The following is a 23,037-nucleotide window of genomic DNA, read 5'->3' on the forward strand; positions in this document are numbered from 1 at the left end:
ATAATATAATTTCACTTCTGTTTGAGTATTTGCCATCTTTGGTGCTGTGTACAATGTGGATTTTTCTACTTGCAAACCAAGGAAGGGTTTGTGTGTTCCAAGGCTGTCGCAATTTTGCTTCGTTGACTTCATGATTGCTGGAATAATCTCCAGCCTCTTGCATACAAAAGTACTTGAACTTTTGTAAATGTGATTTGAGGGGGATGCACTTTTGTGCAAGTAAGTGCCAAGCAGCAAAAGCCTGGGGAGGAGAGAGGATGTTTGTTTGATTTTATTTTTTTCTTGTTTTCTTTGTATTTTTTTCTTGTTTTCTTTAGCCCAGTTGCACACATGCTGTTCTTATTCAGTCTTCTGAGGGCATCATGTTCCCCATTTCCATTCCCCATTAATTTTCTCTCTATTGAGAATACCAATTAATGAAGATTACAACCATTTGAAAGGCTCCCTACTTCTCCATCACTTCTGTGGCACATCTCATGCAAGCTGTCCCCAGCCCTAATAAGCTGTGATGGGATCAGCCAAGAATCACCCTGTGCCTCCTTTCCTCTGTATTTTCTCTCTGTGCTGAGGTGCAAAGAGAAAAGACAGAGAGGTCTGACTTTAATTGCTCAATGTTGTACACATAGGAGAAATCCTAAATTGGAAGTTAAACCCAGCTAGAGGGATGTTTTGTATTGCAGAGGTGATGCAGTGAACTGTGTAACAGTTCAGTATATGTATGTACCTGCTTAGTTATTATTCATTTATTGTTGAAGCTGGTAGAAAGTCACTTCAGAAATCTAACATTCAAATGGGAGATGAAGATCTGTTAGTTTTCCAAAGGCTGATGCATAGAAACCACGTAAATATTATTGATCTTATGTTATTCTTTAAATGACCTGTTGAAGTGCGCCTCACCTATGCTAGCATCTCTTCACTGACAGAGAGGTACGGTACTGCCTGTGTATACAGAGGTTTGGTTATTTTTTTCCTCCTCTCATATAGCATGTGGTAACTGCCAAAGCAAAAAGTTTCATGTGTTGGCAGTCATTCCAGGTATTACATTACCCGTTTTCTTTTGCAGGTTTCTAACTTATTCCTATCTTCTGGCCTTCAATGCGTGGCTTCTGCTGGCACCGATCACCCTGTGCTATGACTGGCAGGTCGGCAGCATCCCTTTGATCGAGTCTGTCTGGGATGCGAGGAACTTAGCCACAGTGTTCCTGGTGCTGGTGATGACATTACTCAGCCTACACTGCATAGCTGCATTCAAGGTAACACCAAAAGACACGCAATACAACGTTTTGTTTAAAATGTTTGTTTCCTTACCTTCAGATGAAATGGGCAGTAAGCCCATTTCTCTCAAATGCATTGGATTGAAGTGAAAAAACATACCGCTACATAACTAATGCAGGCAAGCTTAACGGATGAAAATGTCCCTCTAGTTGAATGTCTCAGTCTCTGATTGGTCTGATTTGAGGGCAAAACCTGGCCTGGAGTCCTGCATTCAATTACTGTTAATGATCCAAACCCCACTGAAGTTGTTAAGCATCTCTGCCTCTCTCATAGTCATTAGGTTTTTGTCACTTGCTTCAAACAGGACTGGGAACTGTCATCTGCAGAGCCATTTGAAAATGAAATAAATTTTTGTATTCTTACCTTTGCTGTGCTTCTAAAACCTAAATGTTGGATACATCTTGATGAGAAGATTTGCCATCAGTCAAGTAATGGAATGTGGGAAATCTGAAATTATCTGGAAATTGTTATTTAGCATACATAGTATAGTTGGTAAGCCATGCTTCACAATTCAGCGTTTCAGATCCATCATTATTCATATTGCAGAAATGACAGCGAGGTTGTACTAGACTTGTCAGAGATCAGATATGCGCTTACATGGAAAGGGTTTTTTTGTGGATCATAGGGAGTTAAAAGCTATTCCTCCTTCAGTTGTGTTGTGCAAGCTTCTTTAGGAAAGGTGTTGGTAATCATTTTTGAAATAGTACAAAAGTTTCTGTTCCTTAAACATAGGTATCACTGAAAAGCATAGTAGGGGAGTGACAGGTTTTTAATACCTATGTTATGCTAAAACGTACAGGTCATGTACATGCTTCAGTCTACCCTGGCAGTCTTCCCTGTGCTCCTGATAAGAGACAGAAGATGAAGCAGACTGCAGAGTCATTAATTTAGATTATACATTGACAGATGCTGTATGGGAAATAGGGGAAAATACCCTATTAGGTATTCACTAGTTCTACCTGCAGGTTGTACATCATCTTGTATTCCTCCTGATTTCATTACTCACTGCTAGAGATATTCAGAAGTGTTTGTATTAGACCTAATCCTGTTCCCAGGGAAGTTAATGATAAAATTCTCATTAGCCCAGTACTGAACACTTCTGAAACATCTTATCCCATGTTCTTTGAAGTTTCAGTTGCTTTTTATTTCTTTTCCTGTTGTCAGAATTGGTACTATGTGTAAGATTAATGTTGTTGGTTTGCTGGGAGAAAAAATCTGTCAGGATTATCCAAAGACATTTTGTGTTATTTTATTTTGGGTGAAACGATAATCCAGAAGGATTCCATTGGGTAAGTGAATTGTTTGTCTTCTGTCAAACTGCAAAACAAAATATTTCAAAGCACTTTGTGCATTAAATGTCTAGATTTTATCATATTTTTATTCCTTCTGGTTTTTTTTTTCTTAAAGGCAAAACAATTCAGTCTGGATTTATGAATACAACTCATTGGAAACTGCAGCTTCTAATTTTTTTGTGAGAATAAGTTCACTGCTTTGCTCTTAACCACTGTTAGTGTTGTGTTAAGCAACATGATTTTCACTCTCCAGGCATTTACTTACTGGATGCTTTGAAATTTGTCTTGTAGATTCCTTTGTGTTTATCCTTGAAAATCCCAAACACAGAATAAATAAGGTCTGAAGTGATCTGCTGTTGTGTCTAACCCAAGTAAAACCGGAACCATCACCTATTCTTGACAAAGTGGTCTAACCAGTCTCTGCTCACAGCCTCCCAGCAAACCCACTGGGAGCATGGAACTGGTAATGGTTCCTGGGGTCAACGTGCTTCCCCCAGCCCTAGGTATAATTAGAGGTAGCTGAAATATTTTGCGTTTCGGGAAATTCTAAATTTCTGAAGCTATTTTCTATTTTATTTTTAACGACTCTCATAACCCAATTGTGATACTGGCATTAACCGGTATGAAGATGATTGTGTTGTGCTGAGTAGTATGAATTATTGAGGAAAGCAAACAGTAGGAAGAGGCACATTTCCTGGAACTAAATTATCCCATTTGGCTTTGGACACTCTCAGGAATGTCTTCTACAGCGAGGAGAGGGAGGTTCAGGACACGTGAACTGCAGGCACAGTTCATTTTATTAGGCTCTTAAGAAAGCTTCTTTCCAAATGCAACAGCAGTGGCCTTTTGTAGGACATTGCTCCCCCCAAGAAGGACCATCCTTCAGTCAAGCCCCAGACGGGCTATTTCTCAGTATTTTGCAGCTTGTAGGCAGCATGAGACACATCGGTTATTTTTCACATTTCATAAAGCGTAAGACATTGTGCTTTCCTTTTGAAGCAAACACGCAAAACTGTCTTAGCAGCCATTTTTCTCTCCTTTTTTCATTGCAAAGTCTAACCTGGAAGCAATAGCTTGCAATTTTCTGAGGAATGGTTTTAGAATGAACAGACATGCAGTTTGCGTGCCTTTTGTTTGAGTGTGTAGGTGTGCAGGGGTCAGAGAGGACAAAACCTCATATTCATTCTCATTGGCACTAATACTTTCCTTTCTGTGACATGGAGAATGGAAATGCTAGAAATTATTTTGGCAGAAGTGAAGACATTTGTGCAGTGAACGTTGAACTGATTTTCAGTGGCAAAAGGCGATGCGCATGCATCCACAAAACAACCTCACAGGAGACTCACAGAATATATTACATGGACTGTAATTAGAGAATGCACGTATTGAATTTCTGCCTTTGTTGCCATTGAATTTTAAACAGGGCTAATTTGTTGTTGATGTTTGTGATTAGGGTAATAACCCTGTTGGCATGTATGTGTAGTGCTGATAAAGGACATCTAAGGCATGAAGCTTTCTTGTTCCATTTCATTTTGTGAACATTGTTATACCTCAGAAGGGGAAGAAAAAGTGCTTTGCTTGGAACATGTCTGTTACTAGATGGGTTTTTTTATGCTGAAAACCGAGATGCAGTTTTATGAAAATTGCATTAAAATTTTGAGATGAAAATTTTATGCAGAAACAGAGAAGGCAGGTCTCCAGTTCGTTATTGTTTGGAGAGAGAAGCCTTCCTCCTCATGCACTTTTGCTGTTGTCCTCCTTACATAATGAGGTAGTCGCTTGAAAAATTGTTTTATTAATTCCTTGTATATAACTTTCATTTCCTGGGTCATTTCGTGTGCATAGTGCTAATGGCTGTTGCTTATCAGCCAAAGAGCTCCCCGTGAGCAGCTCCCCAAGAAGGATTTGTTGCTCTGCACAGGGTTTAGCTGCACAGCCATGCTCATCTCTCGCTGCAGCCATCTCTATCACAGGTGACAATTAACGTCTGTCTTCAGGAGGCCTGATGGGAGTAAAGAAAAGGCCTGCTCCTTAGCACATCTCCCACTGTGGGAGCAAAGGACCTTGCTGTCATCTCTGGCCAAGATTTTTTCATAGTGACTAATGTGGCAAAGTTGCAGTCCATCGTTGAGTCCAAGTAGCTCTTTGAAACCTTTTGAAACTTGATTTTTCACCACACGGGTGCCCAGCATGCTCTGCAAATTGGCGTCTCTTGAGCCGTTCTAGCCAAGGCACCAGGAATCACTGGTGGGTCTCGAAATCCTGAGGTTCTGCTCAGCTCTTTGCGGTGAACTTCCTCACCCAGTCTGGTTGGGCTTTGAGTAGTATGCCGGGGATGTGGCAAAGGCTGGGGATGCTATTGCAAATGCTGCTTAATTAGCAGTGCGATTAAAATGCAGCTTGTCCTGTAGTTGTAGCTATGAAGGTATGTACAGAGCACATTATGGGACAGATTTCGCTTTCTGTGTGGTACCTGATGTATGGAAGGCTGATAGTGGGAAAACTCATGTGTGTGCAATGGGGTAATTCAGAGCAAGGTGGCCTGGAAAACTGATTTGAAACAGTAGCTTTTGTACCTGACCGGTCTGGGGAATTTATTGGACCTCATCTTGCTTGGCCCTTGTCTTGCATTTATACTCATGACCAATGCTATGGAGGTACCTTATGGTGGTTCACAGCACCTTCTACTTGTTCAGCAGGAGCATGTAATGATGTGCAACAGTTTGCTCATGTCTGAGGACGCAGTCCTACTTATGTTTCACATCAATTGAAAAAAAAACCAAACCAAACCATCTCTAGGATATATCTTTTCAAAGAACATGCTTTGCTGCTGTGTGAGATATGGCTACATATGGTACAGGAAATTGTGATGATTTTCAGGTTATATTCATTACATGCAACTGAGATATATATTGTTATACTGTTCTTTCATATGCTACAGTTGGTTGTTTTTTACTTCAAGTCTAATTTTAAGGTACTGCTGCCCCTACATTTCTCTGCATACTGCTTCTTAGTCAAGACAAGGCATTTTATACCAAATTATTATGACTTTAATTTGTGCTGTAATTGGCATCATATTGCCATTTATGCGGTGGTTTATATGTATGAATATCATCTAAGCATATTCCTCAGTCACTTGCAGACTAAATTTTTAGCTGACAATGTTTAGTATCATCAAGGAGAGGAACGCATTTGTGTCTTCTCTTTGTATGCATGTTTCTGTTGGTTTTGCTAGCACTCATTATGTGTATTCTGTCATGCTATTTACTTTACCCTGCACTCCTGAGACCTTTGCCTCGTTTCCCAGGTTTGGCATTTCATTAATAAATCACAGCTTATGGACCCTTCTGGGGAACAATTGGCTTTTATAATATTCTACAGTAGTATCAGCACAGTTAGAAAGTATGCCTAGCCAAATTCATATGCCACAACACTTCCAGAACAATACCTGCTTCAAAGGCACAGCAAGGTGAATAAGGCTATTTATCTGACGAGCTGGAAACCACAGTCATTTTCATAAAAGGTCCATTTAAAATAAATCCTGCTTTCATTTTCCTGAGGGCCCACTTGAATTCCTTCCACATAGAGAGAAGGTCAGGACTGATGTTCTTAATCCTTAGCAGCGAGGTTTTTCTATGCTGCTTCTGTTGTTAATGTTTGCTGCGGGGAGAGAGTAATAAGCCAGAAAGACTCTGTTTAGTGAAAGCTGAAGGAAGGGGGGAGCCCCTTGCGGGCGCCCTGCATGCCTCACCGGCTGCGTTTCTGCTCTGTCGATGCTGCAAGCGGATCAGCTGCGGGTCCCTGGTGAGGTTGGAAGAAACACGAAAGCCTTCCCAGGGTGTTTGCTGTGCCAGCCGATGGACTCGAATGAAAGAAGAAACCTTCCGCAGCCTGTATGCAATTGCCATTCTGAATTAAAGAAGCAAACAACAAAATAGCTTTTGCATCAGATCTTTTTTTCTTGGTAGATGTTTGAAATAACACGTTTGGAGTGTGGTGCTCTGAGTAAATACAACCATAGCTGAAGTAGTTCTGATTTGGCTCACCATGAAGATACTCAGCAACTCACCAGATGGGCTCTTAACTCCTGCAGGAGTTTGTCACACTAGGTAGGTCATTTTCATAGCGGCAGGGAGTTCTGCCATTTTCAGCGTATTAACACTGAATTACTGTATTTTCAAAGATACTCTTTTTGTTTCTACCATTTTCTTCTGATTTGAGTTAATATTTCAAGGCCCACTCAGAGCTGAAAGGTTTTGGAGTGGCACAATAGTAGCGGTGAGTAGGAGAGGGTAGGTGGAATGAGGACCAAGAAATTTACAGCTGGGGGAGATAATGATGTTCATTGTGGCTACTTGGCCTTAGTTAAACATTAGGGTGCCAAACTATTGTGTGATTTTTGTTAGGATCCTCTTGTTCCATGTTACCTCTTAAGAGCAAACTCGGCATGAACAGAGTTGCTTTTCCAAAGATCATGCTTTTATGTACTGTAAGCACTGTGCATGTGTTTAGATTTTACCTTTTTTTTTTCTTATGTTTTTTTTTCCCCACGTAGTGAAGCAGCCTGCAGTCATAGAATGAAAGAGGGAAAAACAACCACAAGGTCAAAAGCATTATTCTAATTCCTGGAGCAATTTGTTGACTTTCCTATTTCCTGTTGGAATGTTCCACTTCTCTTTGAAAAGATGTGTGTGCTCCTGCATCCTGCTCAAATTGGCTTGTCAAGTGGAATTAGAGGTTGCAGAGATTAAGGATTGGGAAAATGAGCTTATATCTTCAGGGAATTTTAGAAACCTGTGTAAGAAAGACCATAAACACTCAGCTGAATGGATGGATAGCTCAGGTCTACAAGGAGAAAGAAAGTAGTAGATATCAAAATTTTACTTTAAGATACTAAAATAAAAAGTGAAATATCAGTAGAATATACTTCTGTGCCCTGCTGTGCATTATGGGATTGGGAAAGGACTACTTCTGCTTTTATTCCATAATTGAAAGCCTGATTTCCAGAGCTGTTGAGCATCCACGGTTCCCACTGATGTAAATAAAGTTTTTAGGCACTTTCAGCATTTCTGAAAAATCGGCTGTTTTACCTAGTGGTACAGACCAGGACTTGCTTCCTTCTGGAAATGGAAAGCGAATGATCTTGTAAGGGTGGTCTGAGATACGCGCCAAGGATTTCTCTTCAGATAATCCTGGGGTTTGATTCAGTTTCTGACTGGTGTATGTTTGCTGTACACCAGTTCCTGAATAGGTGCTGCTGCTGGTGAACTGAAAAGTAGTTTTTGTTGTTGCCAAATGCTTGAAATAGGATTAACACGTCATGTAGTTAATAAGCAGTCATCAGTGATGGTCAAAATAGCATTGGAAATCTCTCCATGGCTTTGGACTATCTGTGAAGTAAAAGATTTGCTTAATTCTAGTCAGTAGTAACTGTGGGTGATTTTGTCAGAACTAGATGATCACCAAGGAAAACAGAGTTATTTTAGGAAGAGAGTGAGTTGCTAAGCCTGGCATTCAAGCAGCTGGCGCTACTGAAGATGCTGGTTGTTTTTTGTTGTTGTGGGTTTTTTTTGTTGTTTTCTTTTTTAAATTTTTATGAGATGAAAGAATAAAACTCCTGAGAAATTGTAGAGATTACAGAATTTGTGGTTCTTTTTGCAGGACCAAGCTGATTAAGCCAGGTGTCTGAGCCAGATTTGAAGTTGAGGAGTTACCTTTTCCTTACCAAATGTTTGAATTTTTCAGACCATCTGTTGACACCTGACATTTGGCACCATTTGCTGGGAAGCGGTGGCACAGGCAGCAGAGTTGAAACAGCCACAGCTCCACAGTGCCCTCCTGTTTGGCCATAGAAGACAAAGATGTACGTGTCCCATCCTGATTTCTGCTAGTGACCTAAAGGAGACCATGCTGATGGTACATGGAGCATGGTACAGCTCTGTCATAACTTGTCTGTGCCTGTACCAGCGAAGTGGGACTTGGGAGCACCCAGTGCTTCCTTCTGCGAGCTTTACATCAACAGATTTTTTTCCTGTGAAGGAATGAATCCCTTGGGTTGATTCCCAGTTAGGTTAAGTTTGCTTTTTATCACCGTATGCATGAATGCAGAGTGAATTTGACATGCTCCTCCACCCTCCCTTTTATCTTTAATACCATGTATGTGGAAAGTGCAGGAGGAGATGTTTGCAGATCCTGCCCTCTTGCTGGGTGAGATGCTGCCAGTGGTTTGGTGCAGGCCAGCGAGGAGTCATGTTGCTGAGCTGCTTGTGGCTTCACGAGTGACTGGTACAACAGGAATACATGAATTAAGTTTGTGTGCAGTCTGCACTAAGGGTTTGCACAAATGGATGTTAGGAATAAACTGAAGAAGTATAATCCTCTGTCAGTGGTCTACAGACAGGCAGGTAGCTTCTTTGAATCTCTGTGTCTCTTTTGATGGGTAGTGTGCTTAGCTGCTAGGCCTGCAAGCATTTGAAAATATGTAATAGTAATCATTGCTTTTATACAGCCATGCACTACCAACTTTCTTGGATACCAGCTTTTCTGCTCTTGCAGTCAGATGTTCCAAGCATAGCATCTCACTGGCTGCAGTGGACCATCCGGAGCTCACTGGCAGAGGGTGATTTACGCTTTTGGTAGGAAGGAAGTCTTTGCTCCATGGAGCTGTTGGTTCTAAATGGTGGAGAGGTGACACTTGCCTCATTCTCAAAATAAAATGTTAGAGGAAGAAATTAAACCTGTTTGATTGCCACCTTCCCATCAAATGAGCAAGCGTGTATAAACACCTTCGGAAACATTCCAAGTAGAACAGAAGGGAATTTGCTTGGACTTGTTTGCCCAGCTGCTGTCTTCCCTGACAGCAACTTTGTCCAGCTGGGAGGAAGGTTGTCCTCACGGCTCCACTTTCCACCACCTCAGCCCTTGGAGGTGCCGGGGGATGTGAACGTAAGTCCTGCCGTTGCAGTGTGAGACTTAATGAATCTGGCACCTTAGTGATGCTTTCTCAATGGGAAAACCAGGGAATTTACAGTGGGTTTATGCAAGTCCATAGTTTATGACAGATACGTCAAAGTAATCTGTGTACCTCCTGCGCTCGCAGTTAGTGGGCTCTGGCTTGTAGAAGATGTGATTTAACAGTAGTCAGCAAATATTTATTTATGGCTTGGGATTCTGTCTTATATGTAATACAGGAAGATCTCTTTCAGTTGAAAACTCAAGACTTTTGTCCTTTTTCGCCAAATTGCCAAGGAAGCAATTTTTTGTGACTTATTGCTGCATTGATGGTTTTTGGCCTTGGAGTGATTCTTTGCTATTTTGTTTGAAAGAGTGTGTCAATTTTTTGCCTTGCCTTTGGGAGAAGAGTGATTTTCTTTAGTTCTTTGATAAGTCTATGAAAAATAGCAGGTTAAAAAAAAATTCTTCTTTATTGGTTTTTGGTTTTGTTTGTTGGTTTGTTTTGGTCTAGGTATTTCATTTTTTTTACAATATAATGAAGGCCTGATTGTAATTAGAGGTAGATGTGAATTTGAAACCCCCACCAAACTGTCTGGTATAAGGAATGCTAGTTTGATTTGAAGTCGGCTTGCCTGTAACAAAAGGAATCATTCTGAGGTTAATTCAAAGGTGCTTCCCCCCCCCCAACTCCCACCCTAGAGACCTCTGTGACAGATAGTAAGGTAAGTTTTATAGTTCCAAAAGAAAGCACTATATCTTTAAGAGGAAAGGAGATGTCTCTCTGTAAAATGAATGAAGTGATCTATAATCTCCAGTCCTAGCTTTTTTTTTTAAGGTAAAATTGCCTACTATTCTTTAAAGCTTTTACTACTGCTCCAGGCACCAGGAAGATGCTGGTTCTGCCACCTTCTTAGCCCAGCTATCTCCTAAGTGGGCTCATATGACCAGAGTAGTTAAGCCAAATAAATGATTCCAATATTCCCCCCACCAAAAAGTGTAATAAGCTACAGGTTGTTTTCTTTTTTTCAAAAACACGTGGAGGGCATCTCCTATGGCTTGTGTTGGATGGGAGATCTCGCTGCCCTCTGTTCCCGCAGCTCTACAGTACCAGTCCCTGACATTCTTGCACTGTTCTGTCCTGCTTGCCCACTCATTTACAAATCTATCGGCCCCTCCAGGGGAAGGGGGAATAAAAGGTGAATCTGCTAAGTAAATTTTGATAGGGAAAAAGATAAAGGAGAATATGGTGTCTTACAAGACTTGTGTCGTTAGCTTTTAGCTGTCTACAGTTACCACCTGTGGTACACACAATCCTTTCAACACATCGTGGTTGTGTTTCTGTCCTTTTTTCTGTTTTCTCTGAGCTGCCTATGTGATCAGATGTTAGCCCTTGCTGGGAAGGCAGGGACAGATAGCTCTGCTGTGCCTCCAGCCCTCACAAGGCTGAGATAGAGGAACGTGAAGTTCTCGGGTCAGGGCAAAGGCTGGTTTTGCTCAGTATCTCATCGGTCAGTAGAAACTATTTAGGGAAGTGAGAAATAATATCTGGCTGTGAATAGGGTAACTAACTATTTCCTTCAGTATAAATTCCGAACCACAGGCAACTAGTGATTTTGGAATTGCTTGTGCCAGAGGCCGCATCTCTCGTTAATGGCCACAGATGAGTTTCGGATGACCAGCGACCCCACCTGCTCTTCCTGCCCTGGGGCTCTCCCCAGCCTCTTCTCCTGGGCAGGACCCACCTGCAGGGCCAAGGTGTTAAATACACGAAGTGCCTGTACAAATTTTGGAAAAGTTAATGGCTAGGTAGAGGAGAGAAACCCAAAGTGAGCTCTGGAGCGACCGCAGCATGAGCTCTGCTGTTTGACCCGCCGGCTTGCAGGCAGGACCACGCGTAGCACAAAATCAGCCAAAGCCTGGCCTTCAAGGACCAGCTCTTCAGAAAAGCCTCTGCCTGAACCAAATGCTTTAAAAAGGGCTCTGCCGACTGCCAGATGTTTCTTGTTTCAGAAATAAGTAGCACTATGGAGGGCTCTGCTGCTCCGTGAGTGCTGGGCTCCTGTCTCTGAGCCCTGCCCAAGGGACTGAGCTGGCAGCCCTTGATGGCATTAGTCTAGAGCTGTGACTTGTTGTGGGGGGAGAAAGGGTGCACAATACCATTTTCTCCTTTAGCCGACCTAATTCCCACATTTTCCTCTTTCCCATTTGATGTACAGGTTTTATTTGTCTTTCTCCAGCATTCAGTTTCCTTTGCTTATCTGCAGCGCTGCAGCCTTGAATAACACCGTGTCCTTCCTACAGATGTTAACTAGAGGTTGCTTTCCCAATTATTGATTTAATGAACAACTGGAGAAATATTTAATAGCTGGTTCATTTGAAAGCAAGAGCATATCTTAGGAATAGAGAACATTTTATGCATTAGCAGTGCACTGCCTTTGGCCCAACATAGCTTCTTGTGCCTCCGGGTCTTTGTTGTTAAACCCCTGGGATGGAGTGGTGGCAACAAATGGGCACCATAATTAGGCCAGACAAGGTGGGAAGGGAGGAGAGTAACAAATGGCAGGAAAGCAAGGGGGTATACATCCAGAGCTGGGTGGGAGGCAAATTGGAGTTGAGCTAGGACTGATAATTTGCATTCAGAGTTGAGAAATCATTTTTAATCCTTTTTTTTTTCTCTTCAATTTTCTATTGTAATTACAAGCCAAAATGAGCATTACTGGGCGCCTCTGCTCATCAGCTTTATGGATTGGTGTCAGCTTCAGCTCTGGGAATAATATATTTTAGGTGCTGTTGTGACTGCAAGAAGGCACTAGTAACCGTGAGTCCAAGACACTGAAAAAGTGGATAACAGAAGCATGCAACTGTGGTGCTGTTTAAAGCAGATATTGATAAAGAAACCTGGAGATGTGAATTCTGCTTCCCTCTCTGCCTCGTGTTTCTTCTTTGAGCCAGGGGAAGCCAGTGCACTTTTTTGTGTTCCTGTGGTTCAGCTCCTCTAAAGTGATATCAGAGCCTCCTGACGCGTGCCCTTGCATTTGGTACCCATAGAAGATGTTCATTGTCTTTCCCACAGAATAGGATGAATATATTTTAATACCGGAACTTCGGGATTTCAGCCACTGACTAGGCCAGGGGTAATTGGTGTTGGAGTCCGTAGCTGTGCAAAAGCAAGACAGGTTGTACTGCTTGGCCCCACATCATTGATCGGGCTCTGTTCCTCTATTCAAAAATCTTGTTCAACGTTTCTAAATTTAGATCCCTCCAGTAAAGAAAAGTCAATTTGCTCTCCAGAGCTGAGAAATTGCCCCCGACAATTAGAAAGTGCTACAACCATTAAGTGATTCTGATTGCATCTGTTTCCAAGCGTGACAAAGCTTCTCCCAATGGCTGCAGAAGGGCGCTGCAGCGGCTGATGAGGCAGCAGTATCGCAGGGCAGGAAAGCACCGATGTCCGCCTGGGTGATTTAACAGACCCGATGCTACACTTCTGTTAGCCTGATATCATTCTTTGAGATCATCAACAGAAAGCACGAGCTGATTCACCCTCTTGGGCTGGAGCTAAATCTGAAACTCAACTTGCCCGAGGAGGCTTGGGTCTCCCAGCGGCGGCTGCTGCTGCTGTCGACATCCCGAGATGCTTGTGTCGACATCCCGAGATGCTTGTGTCGGCCGTGCAGATCACAGTTGCTTTGAATTGCATGTGGCAATTCCATTTCTCCTCAAAGAGCGAGCCAACATTGAAGTGAGCTCGAGTGAAGGGCGTTAACTGAGCTCAAGTGAAAGACATTAATTTTAACATATAGCATGTCTCAAATTTCCAACTCTGTATGGGTATGGAGACCTCATGTGCAAAAGTATCATTTCAAGTTTAGATATTGTCTCAAAAGGGATATTATAACTGCATTAATGTGCCATTTGGGGCTAGTTTTCTTCACACAAAATGTGACTGATTGAACAGCTTTTTCTGAGTTATAAACACTTAGGATTGAACACAGCAGTCTGTGTGTATGTGATATGCGTTTGTGTATTTACATACAGCCACACTTTGGTAGACATGCTAATGTATACAATCACACTGTTCTATACTTGCGTATTACCAATATGGGATATATTTTTAAGTACTACCTATGCCATCTCAGGAGAGCTGCATACAATAGAGCTGACCTTGGGAAAGATACCAAGGGTAGTAATACACACTGTGGTTAGTGTTTTCTGGGCGTATCAGAAGCACAAACAGTGCGTAAATATGGAAGAACAGTGTCTTGGAATGATTTCTTTTAAATGCAAAACATATCAAACATTAATCTAAGTTGCTTTTATGAATAAGAGTCTCAAAAGGAAAGGGGAAAGTTAGTAGTGAATTAAATTGGAATTTTTTAGTTGATATTTGTTTAATTTTGTGTTATTGCAGAAACTGGAACACAAAGAAGTTTTGGTTGGCTTGTTGTTCCTGGTTTTCCCATTCATCCCAGCCAGCAACCTCTTCTTCAGGGTGGGATTTGTGGTGGCAGAGCGAGTCCTTTACATGCCGAGGTAACTATTGCAATTGAATTCCTTTCTAATGAGACCACCATCCCATTTTCTAAAAGCAGGCATAATTGCTTCTTCCCTTTTACAATACTTCAAACATTTTATTGCTAGTCAGTGTGTTCTCTGCCTTTGAGTTTTGGCGTGATAGCATGAGAGATTTTATAGTTGGTTGAGAGCAGATTGCTTGGCAGTAGCAAAGCTACCCAAACTCATTCCTTTTTTTTTTTAACACAGATTTTTTGGTGTGCTTGAAACAGCTCAATACAGAGATGAGGTGTTGTTTCTTGAGAATTGTCCTCTCAAGACTCTTTTTCTTGGTAGCATTATCAGCTTAAATTGTCCAATGTCTTTACCTTAAGGACAGCATCTGAAAAGTTAACCTGTCATATTTTTATTGTCGTATTGCTCAGCTTTCCCACCACATTAGGTGGTCAGTAAAAACAAAGGTGACTATTGCTGTCTTAAAAGGCTACTGGCTTCAGTTGTGGAATATGCGCATGACCTCCTGCCTGTAAGCTATTGACTGCATACACATCTAAGAGTGGAGGATTTGCAGCTGTTGAAGAGGATGAAGAAAATTCAGCCACTTCTCCATCCCTCAGCCTCTGCCCTGGGATTTCCCTCAGCTTCCAGCCTCTAACAATTGTCACTTCAGTCTGGGTGCTTCCGATTGCGTTTACTGAAGGACAACTTTGAGGTGTTACTTCTGACATCTCCACAGTATCCAGACCAGAGGCAGCAGTGGCAGTCAGAGGACATTCATCCAAGGTGCACCAGACCATTGCCCATTTCACAGAATCACAGGAAGGTTGAGGTTGGAAAGGACCTCTGGAGGTCAGCTGGTCCAAACCCCCTGCTCAAGCAGGGCTACCTACAACCAGTTGCCTGGGACCATGTACAGACAGCTTTTGAGTATCTCCAAGGAGGGAGACTCCACAACCTCTCTGGCAACTTGTGCCGGTGCAGTTTGTTCCAGCCATGAGCATAAATGGTTGTTCTTGGATGCTGCAAGTCAGCCCAATTCTACCCTTGGACGTGGAGGGTCCAGCATCTGTTATCTCTAATGGGAGCTGCCATTGTGGAGCTGTTGGCAAAGTACAAGTCCTCAATTGCACTCTGGATTACTTTGTGATAACTGAAACAATAGTTTTATTCCACAGAATGTTTAAATTCTATTCCTTAGAAAACGTGGATGCAAAAATCCTAAGAAAACGCTTATTGGTGGGCTTTTGCAAAGCTGTATGCATATTCTGATTGTCATTTGTATAAGCACTGTCACAAAAGGGCTGCTCATTGGTGTAAAACTCAGGCTGTGTCTGAGCTGTTATATTTATTACAAGCTTCTCGCGCAGTTAGGCTATTCTCTGTTCTTGGCTATATACTGACTTGCTTTTTTGGTCAAATCCTGCTGACTTTATTCACATCACTAGCCCTGGTTTTGTTTGCTGAGAGTATACCTGAAAATATAGAAAGTTGTCCCTCGGAGTTATTTTGCAAACGATACCCTCAACTAATGGATCTTGCATCATTTCAGATTAACTTGGAAGTCAGATTGCTTTAAATTCATGTAACAGAAAATGAGGAAACACATGAAAGCACAAAGCTATTAAGGAAACAGTCAGCTGAACACAGGGCTGTGTTGAGTGGTTGCATTTCTGAATCTCAAAAGAACAACTGCAGAAAATACTTCAGCCGTCAGCAGTTCCTCATCCTCCAGATGAGACTGCTGATATAATGAGAGGAGGGGCAATGAAGAAGAAAAAAGAATATGTTTGCACAGAGAAAATTAATCAGCGTTAACATGTGTGCATATAGTTTGTATAATGCTTTTCATCTCCCTGAGGGCTTTGCAAGTATATGACCTACAAAGTAGGTAATTGATAGTTGCTGCTTTTTTTTTAGGCAGGAAGACTGAGGCAGAAGGGTTAAATGATTTCTCTGGAGTAAGTCTGTCTTGGAATCCCTGGATCTCATACTTCGCTCAGATCACTCGTGTCCTGCTTTGCAATATTTGGTTTTTGCTCTTACCCCAGGCTGGCAGGCAGCTGGCATGAAAAGAGAAGGCAAACCCTGGCAATTTGCGGGAGAGGTGGGCAGTTTCCAGCCAGAGGATCTGGAGAGAGCTGAGCTCTTGGCTCCGAGTTACCAAGAAACAAGCTCTCTTACATCCTCCGGGTACAAAATGACATGAGTGGTGAGGGGGACTTCTGCAAACATTCATGACCGTGGCAGAGCAAAAATAACGTGTAGGGGGTTTTGTTGTTTTTTTCTTTTCCCTTGGGAGTGTGGCGGTTTAATGACGATGGCTTTAGGAAGGGCTTGCGTTCTTTATTTAGAGCAGCCTTTAGCAGTTTTCTCATGTTACATCTTGAAAAGGGCTTTTCCTATCCTTCACCATTCCTTCTCTAAAACTCAGTTAGCGAGGCAGAGGTTGTCGTTCAGCTTTATTTAGACAGAAGTCCTCAATCAGATGGAGAGAACTTGGTGATCTATGGTTTTGGGCTTACGCTGGAAGGTGCTTTTCTATCTCTGTTTCAAGTAATAGACTTTTATTAATATTTATGGATGTGACAGTTGTGTATGTGTGTCACAGCCTGAAGTCCTAATTCAGTGTTGCTCAGTAGTTACCTGGACAAAATGTCAAGCATTTTCTTTTCAATAAAAGTTAAGTAAGGACCCAAGGATTTATGTAAAAGGTGTTGTAAACAGAAAGGAACAAGGAATAAACCTTTTACTGGATGTCTAATTATATGGCTGGGCCTTGCCTTCTGGGGACTGATGGGCATTTGGAATAATTCCTCTTCTGTCTGCAGCCATGCCTCGTGGGAGAGGGATATAAGATACGTCAAAATGGTTGAATGTTTTCTTTAATTGGCTTTAGCAAACCAGAAGTATTTGGAGCAAATATATCTTGTATTTAGCTTTCATTTGAGGGTTACAAGCATTTATTTGTTTAAATTAGGAATTTTTAATAATAGCATTACTTTAGCCTGAAAAATTTCATAGGAAATCAATTTATTGTCTTTCAACTTTTAATTTTAATTTTGGTTTCTAATCCTTAGGGGGGGAAACTTGTTTTCAGGAGGGCTAGGGGTGTGAAATACGTATCTTGGGAGTGGTGGACAGAATACAACTCTATAGGCCACAGTTTTCCAAAGAAGCATCATAATAAATAGCTGGATCAGTGAAAGACTTAAACCACTGCGGGTTTTTCCCTCTTCAAAATGTGGATCTAATTATGCTTACTGCGTATTTGCTGATGCTGTCAGAACACCACAGACAGCCTAATTGTTTGAAAATCCAGAACGACTATGTGCATCCAGTTATTCTGAGCTGTGAGCAATTTATCTGTACTTAAACAGGAGCACTAGCTCTTCCTTTGTGTTGCCCTTCATCATGCAGAAACTGGAGAGGCAATGCAAACTCTTGGGCCATCCAGGAGCTGCCTGCCCTACTGACATACCAGCAGAGCTGGGGTTGCTCTCACCTCAGGGGATCGGACCTTTCCTACCAGAGCAATTTCTACGTTTTCCTCATCTTTCATTGCTACCCTGATAGCAGTGGCTCTTGGCTGGGCTGCTGTATTGTAGCTGGTCAACTTACGCTGTTTTCACAACCTCATATGAACCAATAAATCAACCAAAACATTGCTACATGGCTCATTTCCAATTTGCTGAAAGCAATATGCAGTCCAGTGGTACCTGCACCATTTTTATGTCAACTCATTCCTGGTGGATATTGCAATGAGTGAGTTGCAGAGCACACAGTTACTCTTTCCCAGCACAGTTGCTGTCTTTTTTTTTTTTTTTTTAACCAGTGCCTCACTATATCAAGAGTTGCAGCCCTAATTGTCAATACTAGAAGATGAGATCACTGCTATATACAAGATGGCATTTGCTTCAGCATCTATCTCAAAATCTGCAAAAGAGCCACTACCGAGCAAAAAGCGTGCTTGTATTTTTCAGGAACTTAACACATCATGTTAAAGCTTTCCCTGTGCCATAGCAAAGCAGGGACTATATGAATTTTTGCCTTTGCATAGAGCATGTTTCTGATTCTTTGTGCTAATATGTTTGTTCCAATTAATGTAATTCTATACATTATTAAGTTGTGTAATTGGTTTAAAAAAAAACAGAGGAGCCCGGTAGGTAGTGGAATCATCTGTAATTTTTATGAACCTGAATATCCCTGAGCAGAAGTCCCCTTTGCTTACAAAGCAGCCACCTGAGGATGGCACTTACTAGTGCTTCTTTCTTCTGGAAGCATGTTATGTTCTCCACGTTATCTTCTTTTTCTTAAAGACCAGTTGTGTAATGGGGTGGTGGTATATTTTCAGTTTCCTTTACCACCCCTTTCTTTAACATTATTTGAAGCTACAAGTTCACCAGGAGCTGAATTCCTGTTTACCTTTTCGAATTCCTTCAGTATTAGATCAGATCCTGTATTGTGAAGCTTCTCTTCCAACTGGTCAAACCTTGACCCCAGCAAAATCAGCAGTGAAAGTCCCATTGACTCCGCGGAGCCAGTTTATCTGCTCCCTGATCTCAATTCAGCAACATAATTAAGCTTTTTTGCTTGCTTTCGAGTTAAATCCACAATTCATTTGGGATTTGGATATGGAATCCAAGTTACACCTGTTCCATTTACTTAAAACAAACATGATATCAATGCCTTACTCTATTGCTGCTGTTCTTGTGCGGGCCATGGAGCAGCCGAAGTTCAGAAGGAGTGAACTGGATTACGTTCCCTGTAATTCAGCCGTGGACCTGAGGGCACTGGAAGAGGACTGGGAGGGCATGGTGTGATGGCAGTGGGCCAGACCCCAGCCCCAGCCTGGTCCCTCTTTACCGTGAGGGGTGCCTGTCCCTGCTCCAGGGCGTCGATTTGAGCGGCGGTCTGCAAAACGGCTCACGGCTGGAGGCGAGGAGGTTGGGACCTCGGCTGAGGCAAGCAGCTCTGGTTCTGCTTCCCCATCTATTAGATAGGGTAATAACTCCACTCTGCTCTTTGGAAGGGGGCAGAGAGAGTTCTCCTTAATTAATGAGAAATAACTGCTTGTAAAAAGGCTAAATGCTGCAAGCAGCTACCTTTCAGATGCGTATCCAAACTTAAGCTTGCCCACCCCTATTAAACACTTTAAGGAGAAATCAAATCAGCCATCCTCTGTTAATGCAGGCAAGAAATGCTGAGATGCTAGTGCCATATATTTTGGCAAAAGGCAGTAAAGACATAGGAATAAAAGCTGAAATGATTCTGCAAAGCTGAAAAAGATTAGCTCATGGCGCATTTGGTCTAGACTGCAGTCTTGCGTTATTTTAACTAAATTTAAAACATGCTTTTGAGAAACATGTTGCGTTTTGGCCATGTACAATCGATTCAGGAAAAAGCTAAATTTGTGTGGAGTACGAGCATTAATGGCTATACTGGAAAGATTTTTGGTTTAGTTATGATATATTAGGTTAAGGGAAAACCTTCAAATGCATTTATTCTGCTCTTGAAAATAATACAGATATGTAAGGATATTGCTTTTAAAAATAGTAATAAATAAAGTTAATGTCATCTTGTGGAAATAATCTACTTGGTCATGTTGATTAAAAGAAGAATTCTTATTTACAAGGGAATATGGTGGCCTTAAGAAGATGCCTTGTGAAATTTAATTGAAAACAGTTTCTTACATGAAGTTTTTGGAGACTTGCGATGGAATTGAATGGGAAAATATGTCCCTACTATAGAATTCTAGAAGTTATTACAGTATTTTAATTAAAACTGTAGCATACAGACCCTTCCCCAGTAAAGTATATAAGATTTAGGGAAACTTCTGTGGAATCCCCATGGAATTATATCGGATTTTTCATTTATAAAATGTTTTCTTTCCATAATGCTTGATTACTATATGTAATCAAAAGCCTGAAAAGTTTCTGTATTACCTGTAAATATTTCAGATAGGAATCTGTTGGAAGTGAAATCTTGGACTCAAACAGTCTAATGAAGCGGGTTTGTTTACCACGTGACTTACTGGAAGGAAGGGAAGGGAAATGTGTCCAAATGTTAAACAGCCATTCAAAGGTTAGTGAAATAATTCATTTCTAGTCCATATTTTCTCTCTAATAAGGAAAATAAGAGTTCCTGCATTTTCTCTAATTACATCATGTTCTGACTAGAGGACCACATTGCTAGTGGAGGTAAATCATTTTGATGACTTAGCCGATCATGTCTAAGTGTCTTTAATATAGGCTTGCATAGCTTTTAATTTAGAGCCAAGGACAAAGTCTAACACTAACTCGTAAGGTACTTTTCCAAATTAGATGTACTCTGCCAGTGTTTATAGTTCTCTATGTCTTTGTATTATGACTTGCAGACCTTATTCCAGGAAAAGGCCTCTTAATTCTGGTGAAAATTTGACATTTTATTCAGCAGACTCAGTAGTAAGTTAGGTACGCTGCCAGTTACTTGGTTCTCACACTGATATTTCCGAGCTGTGAGGCTTGGTTTTTTCCAATGGGATTTATTTTGTATGCTAAATATTATACCTTGATAGTGGTCCTGATGTCTTTTAAAACCTCTAGAAACCAAGAAAAAAAAAATATTGATTTCATGTCATCATTACTGGGAGATAGGTGATTTAAACAATGCTTTTCCCTTTGTCCCCACAACTCAGTAGCAGTGAAGAAGCAGAGATGCATCGTGAATGCCGCTGGCTGTCCACGTGTGACAGAGACACATCCCGCATCCTCCTTGCCTTTGGACGTTTAGTCCAAAAACGTGACTGTTCCAACAGGTTTTTCCCTCATAGGCCTGACTGGTTGAGAAAGTTTTGATACAGCATTTTCCCATGGAAAATATGACATTTTAGTTAACCCAAAACTTTTTGCCAAGGTGTGCTGACTACAGTGAAACTCTAGATAAAAAAGTTGGAAACAAAAGACTTCTCCAACCCCAGATGGAGTTTATGGTCAAAAGGACATGGACAACAGAAATGGACAGTTGGATGGATGTGGCCCAGAATTGCCTCTTTGTGGGAGGGACATTTATGTGAGAGTTGGGACATCAAGGTCCATCTGCCACACACCAGCATTTTTCCAGGATTGTTAGTGCTGGATCTGCACCCTGCTGGATCACTCGGTGGTGGCAGTTTGATCCAGACCTGATCTAGGCTCTAGGCACTCCTGTCAAATTAGCCAGCCTGTAACTTGCTAAATTTAGGCTAACTTTGTACCACCTGTGAGAGAAAATCTTGATCCAGCAGTAAGCTTGGCAGTACAAAGTAAACTTCTCAAAATTTCTGGGATACATTTGGACCAGTGGAGTGTGGTTATTCCAGATCAAGCACTTGGGCTTTGATGGCTGGATAATTTTGGGGAGCCCAGACTCAGAGCCCTGCAAGTGTCCTTGTTCAGTACATCGCCAGCTCTCAGCCTGACCTGGTGCAACAGTTTGAATCCGGGTGATCCAGGTTGCAGGGAGTGCCGTGACTTCTGCAATTCTGGCTGTTCTGGGTGACCCAGGTGCAAACTAACACGGACATACAAATACACTATTTTTCCAGATGAAAACATTTTTTTAAAAGTCCAGATTTTATCCTCGCCCAAAACAGCTCCAGCCTTGGAAAAACCTGAGATTTTTCATAAAACAGCGTCTTTGCTACCCTGCCAGCACTGCTCATCGCTGGAGCTCTGTGCCTGAGACTACTTTCTGGGGCAGGAAGAGCCACCCTGGCCATGCTTGGTTTTGCCAGTGCTCCCACATCTGACTGCTGCATAGTGAGGCAGGATCGGCCCACGTGGCATGTCAAGTGTGCTTTTTGCAATCAATTACTCCCTGTTAGAGAAGTGTGAGCAAAGCCGATGAGTTTAACAGGGATGAACTGCCTTTTTCCCCTGCAGCAACAGCCCTGCCTGCAAGCTGCATTTCAGCTGACTTTGGCTTTTCCTCTCAATGTGTTTCCTCAGCTCAGGCTGCAGAGCTGGGGCGGCTTGGGCTGGGAGCATGAAAAATATGTCATGGCAGGTAACATATGTGTGGGACTGGGGCTAGGAAGCTTGTGGGGAACTATAAAACCGAGAGAATCAAGTGCTTGTGTTTAGCTTTTGGACCTGGCAGCAGACACTGTCTTTCCCAAGGCTGTGCTCCCTGCTCTCTGAAGGGCAGCAGCAGCAGCGTATGCACTTAGTTTAAGTCATGCACGCAAGGGTTAAACTTGCTTCAGAGCAGCTTGAAAGTGAGGGTTAGTTTTTATGGAGGGAAAGGGAGTCATCTTAAATAAGTGCTGGAAATCAAGAAGGAGGTTTGCAGCCCAGAAAGAGCCTCCGGGGTGAAATGTCAAAGCCAAGTGCATTTTCTGGTCTCAGTATAGTTTTGAGATAATCCCTTTTGTTGCATTAGCAGTCCCTGAACAGGGCAGTATTTCTTCCAAGCTTTGACAGGCTGCTTATAGGCAACTCTTTTCCTAACTGATATGTATGTATGTATGCATCTGGATTCTTATCTAGGCTGAGCTCTGAAATCTGGAGTAACTGCTTTAATGAAATCAGTGGATTTACTCCAAGTTTACATGCGTGTAGTTGAGATTAAATCAGTTTTAAAAAAAAAACCCAACTACTTCACAAGATTTGACATCCCCAAAATAATCATTAAAAAGTGTGAGGAAGGGCATCTTTTCTGCACAGTTTCTCCCACCCTTTTTAACTCCTGAGCTTACAGCCCTACCTGGGTGAGTTAGAAAAGGCTGGGGCTGCAGTGCTGCTGCCCGGGCTGGTTCCCTCTTGCACGGTGCCTCTGTACTGCAGTGCTCAGCCTGCTCTGCCCACGCGCTTCTCTGTGGAGTGGAAACCTGCGCTGTGCAAAGTCACAACTTGGAAAATGCAGCAAGACGCATGCCTAAAACACGCCTCGGTTTTCAGGAGCTTTCTGCAGCAGTAGGTCTCCAAGCAGTTTCTGGAGGAGGTAAAACAGTTTCTGATGCGGGCAGATTGCTGTAGCAGAACAT

The 23,037-nt window shown here is 42.0% G+C and overlaps 1 protein-coding gene across 1 annotated transcript in view; it reads left to right on the top strand.

Annotated features, from left to right (window-relative positions):
• TMTC1 (transmembrane O-mannosyltransferase targeting cadherins 1) overlaps window positions 1–23,037 on the top strand; it is a 146,805-nt gene that overhangs the window by 68,152 nt on the left and 55,616 nt on the right. The window contains exons 8-9 of the mRNA XM_075051015.1: window positions 1,064–1,253; window positions 13,933–14,054. Of these exons, the coding sequence (XP_074907116.1) occupies window positions 1,064–1,253; window positions 13,933–14,054 (312 nt within the window). The remainder of the gene's footprint in view (window positions 1–1,063; window positions 1,254–13,932; window positions 14,055–23,037) is intronic.

Source organism: Buteo buteo, chromosome 19 (genome assembly GCF_964188355.1).
Source record: "Buteo buteo chromosome 19, bButBut1.hap1.1, whole genome shotgun sequence".
NCBI classification, from domain to species: Eukaryota; Metazoa; Chordata; class Aves; order Accipitriformes; family Accipitridae; genus Buteo; species Buteo buteo.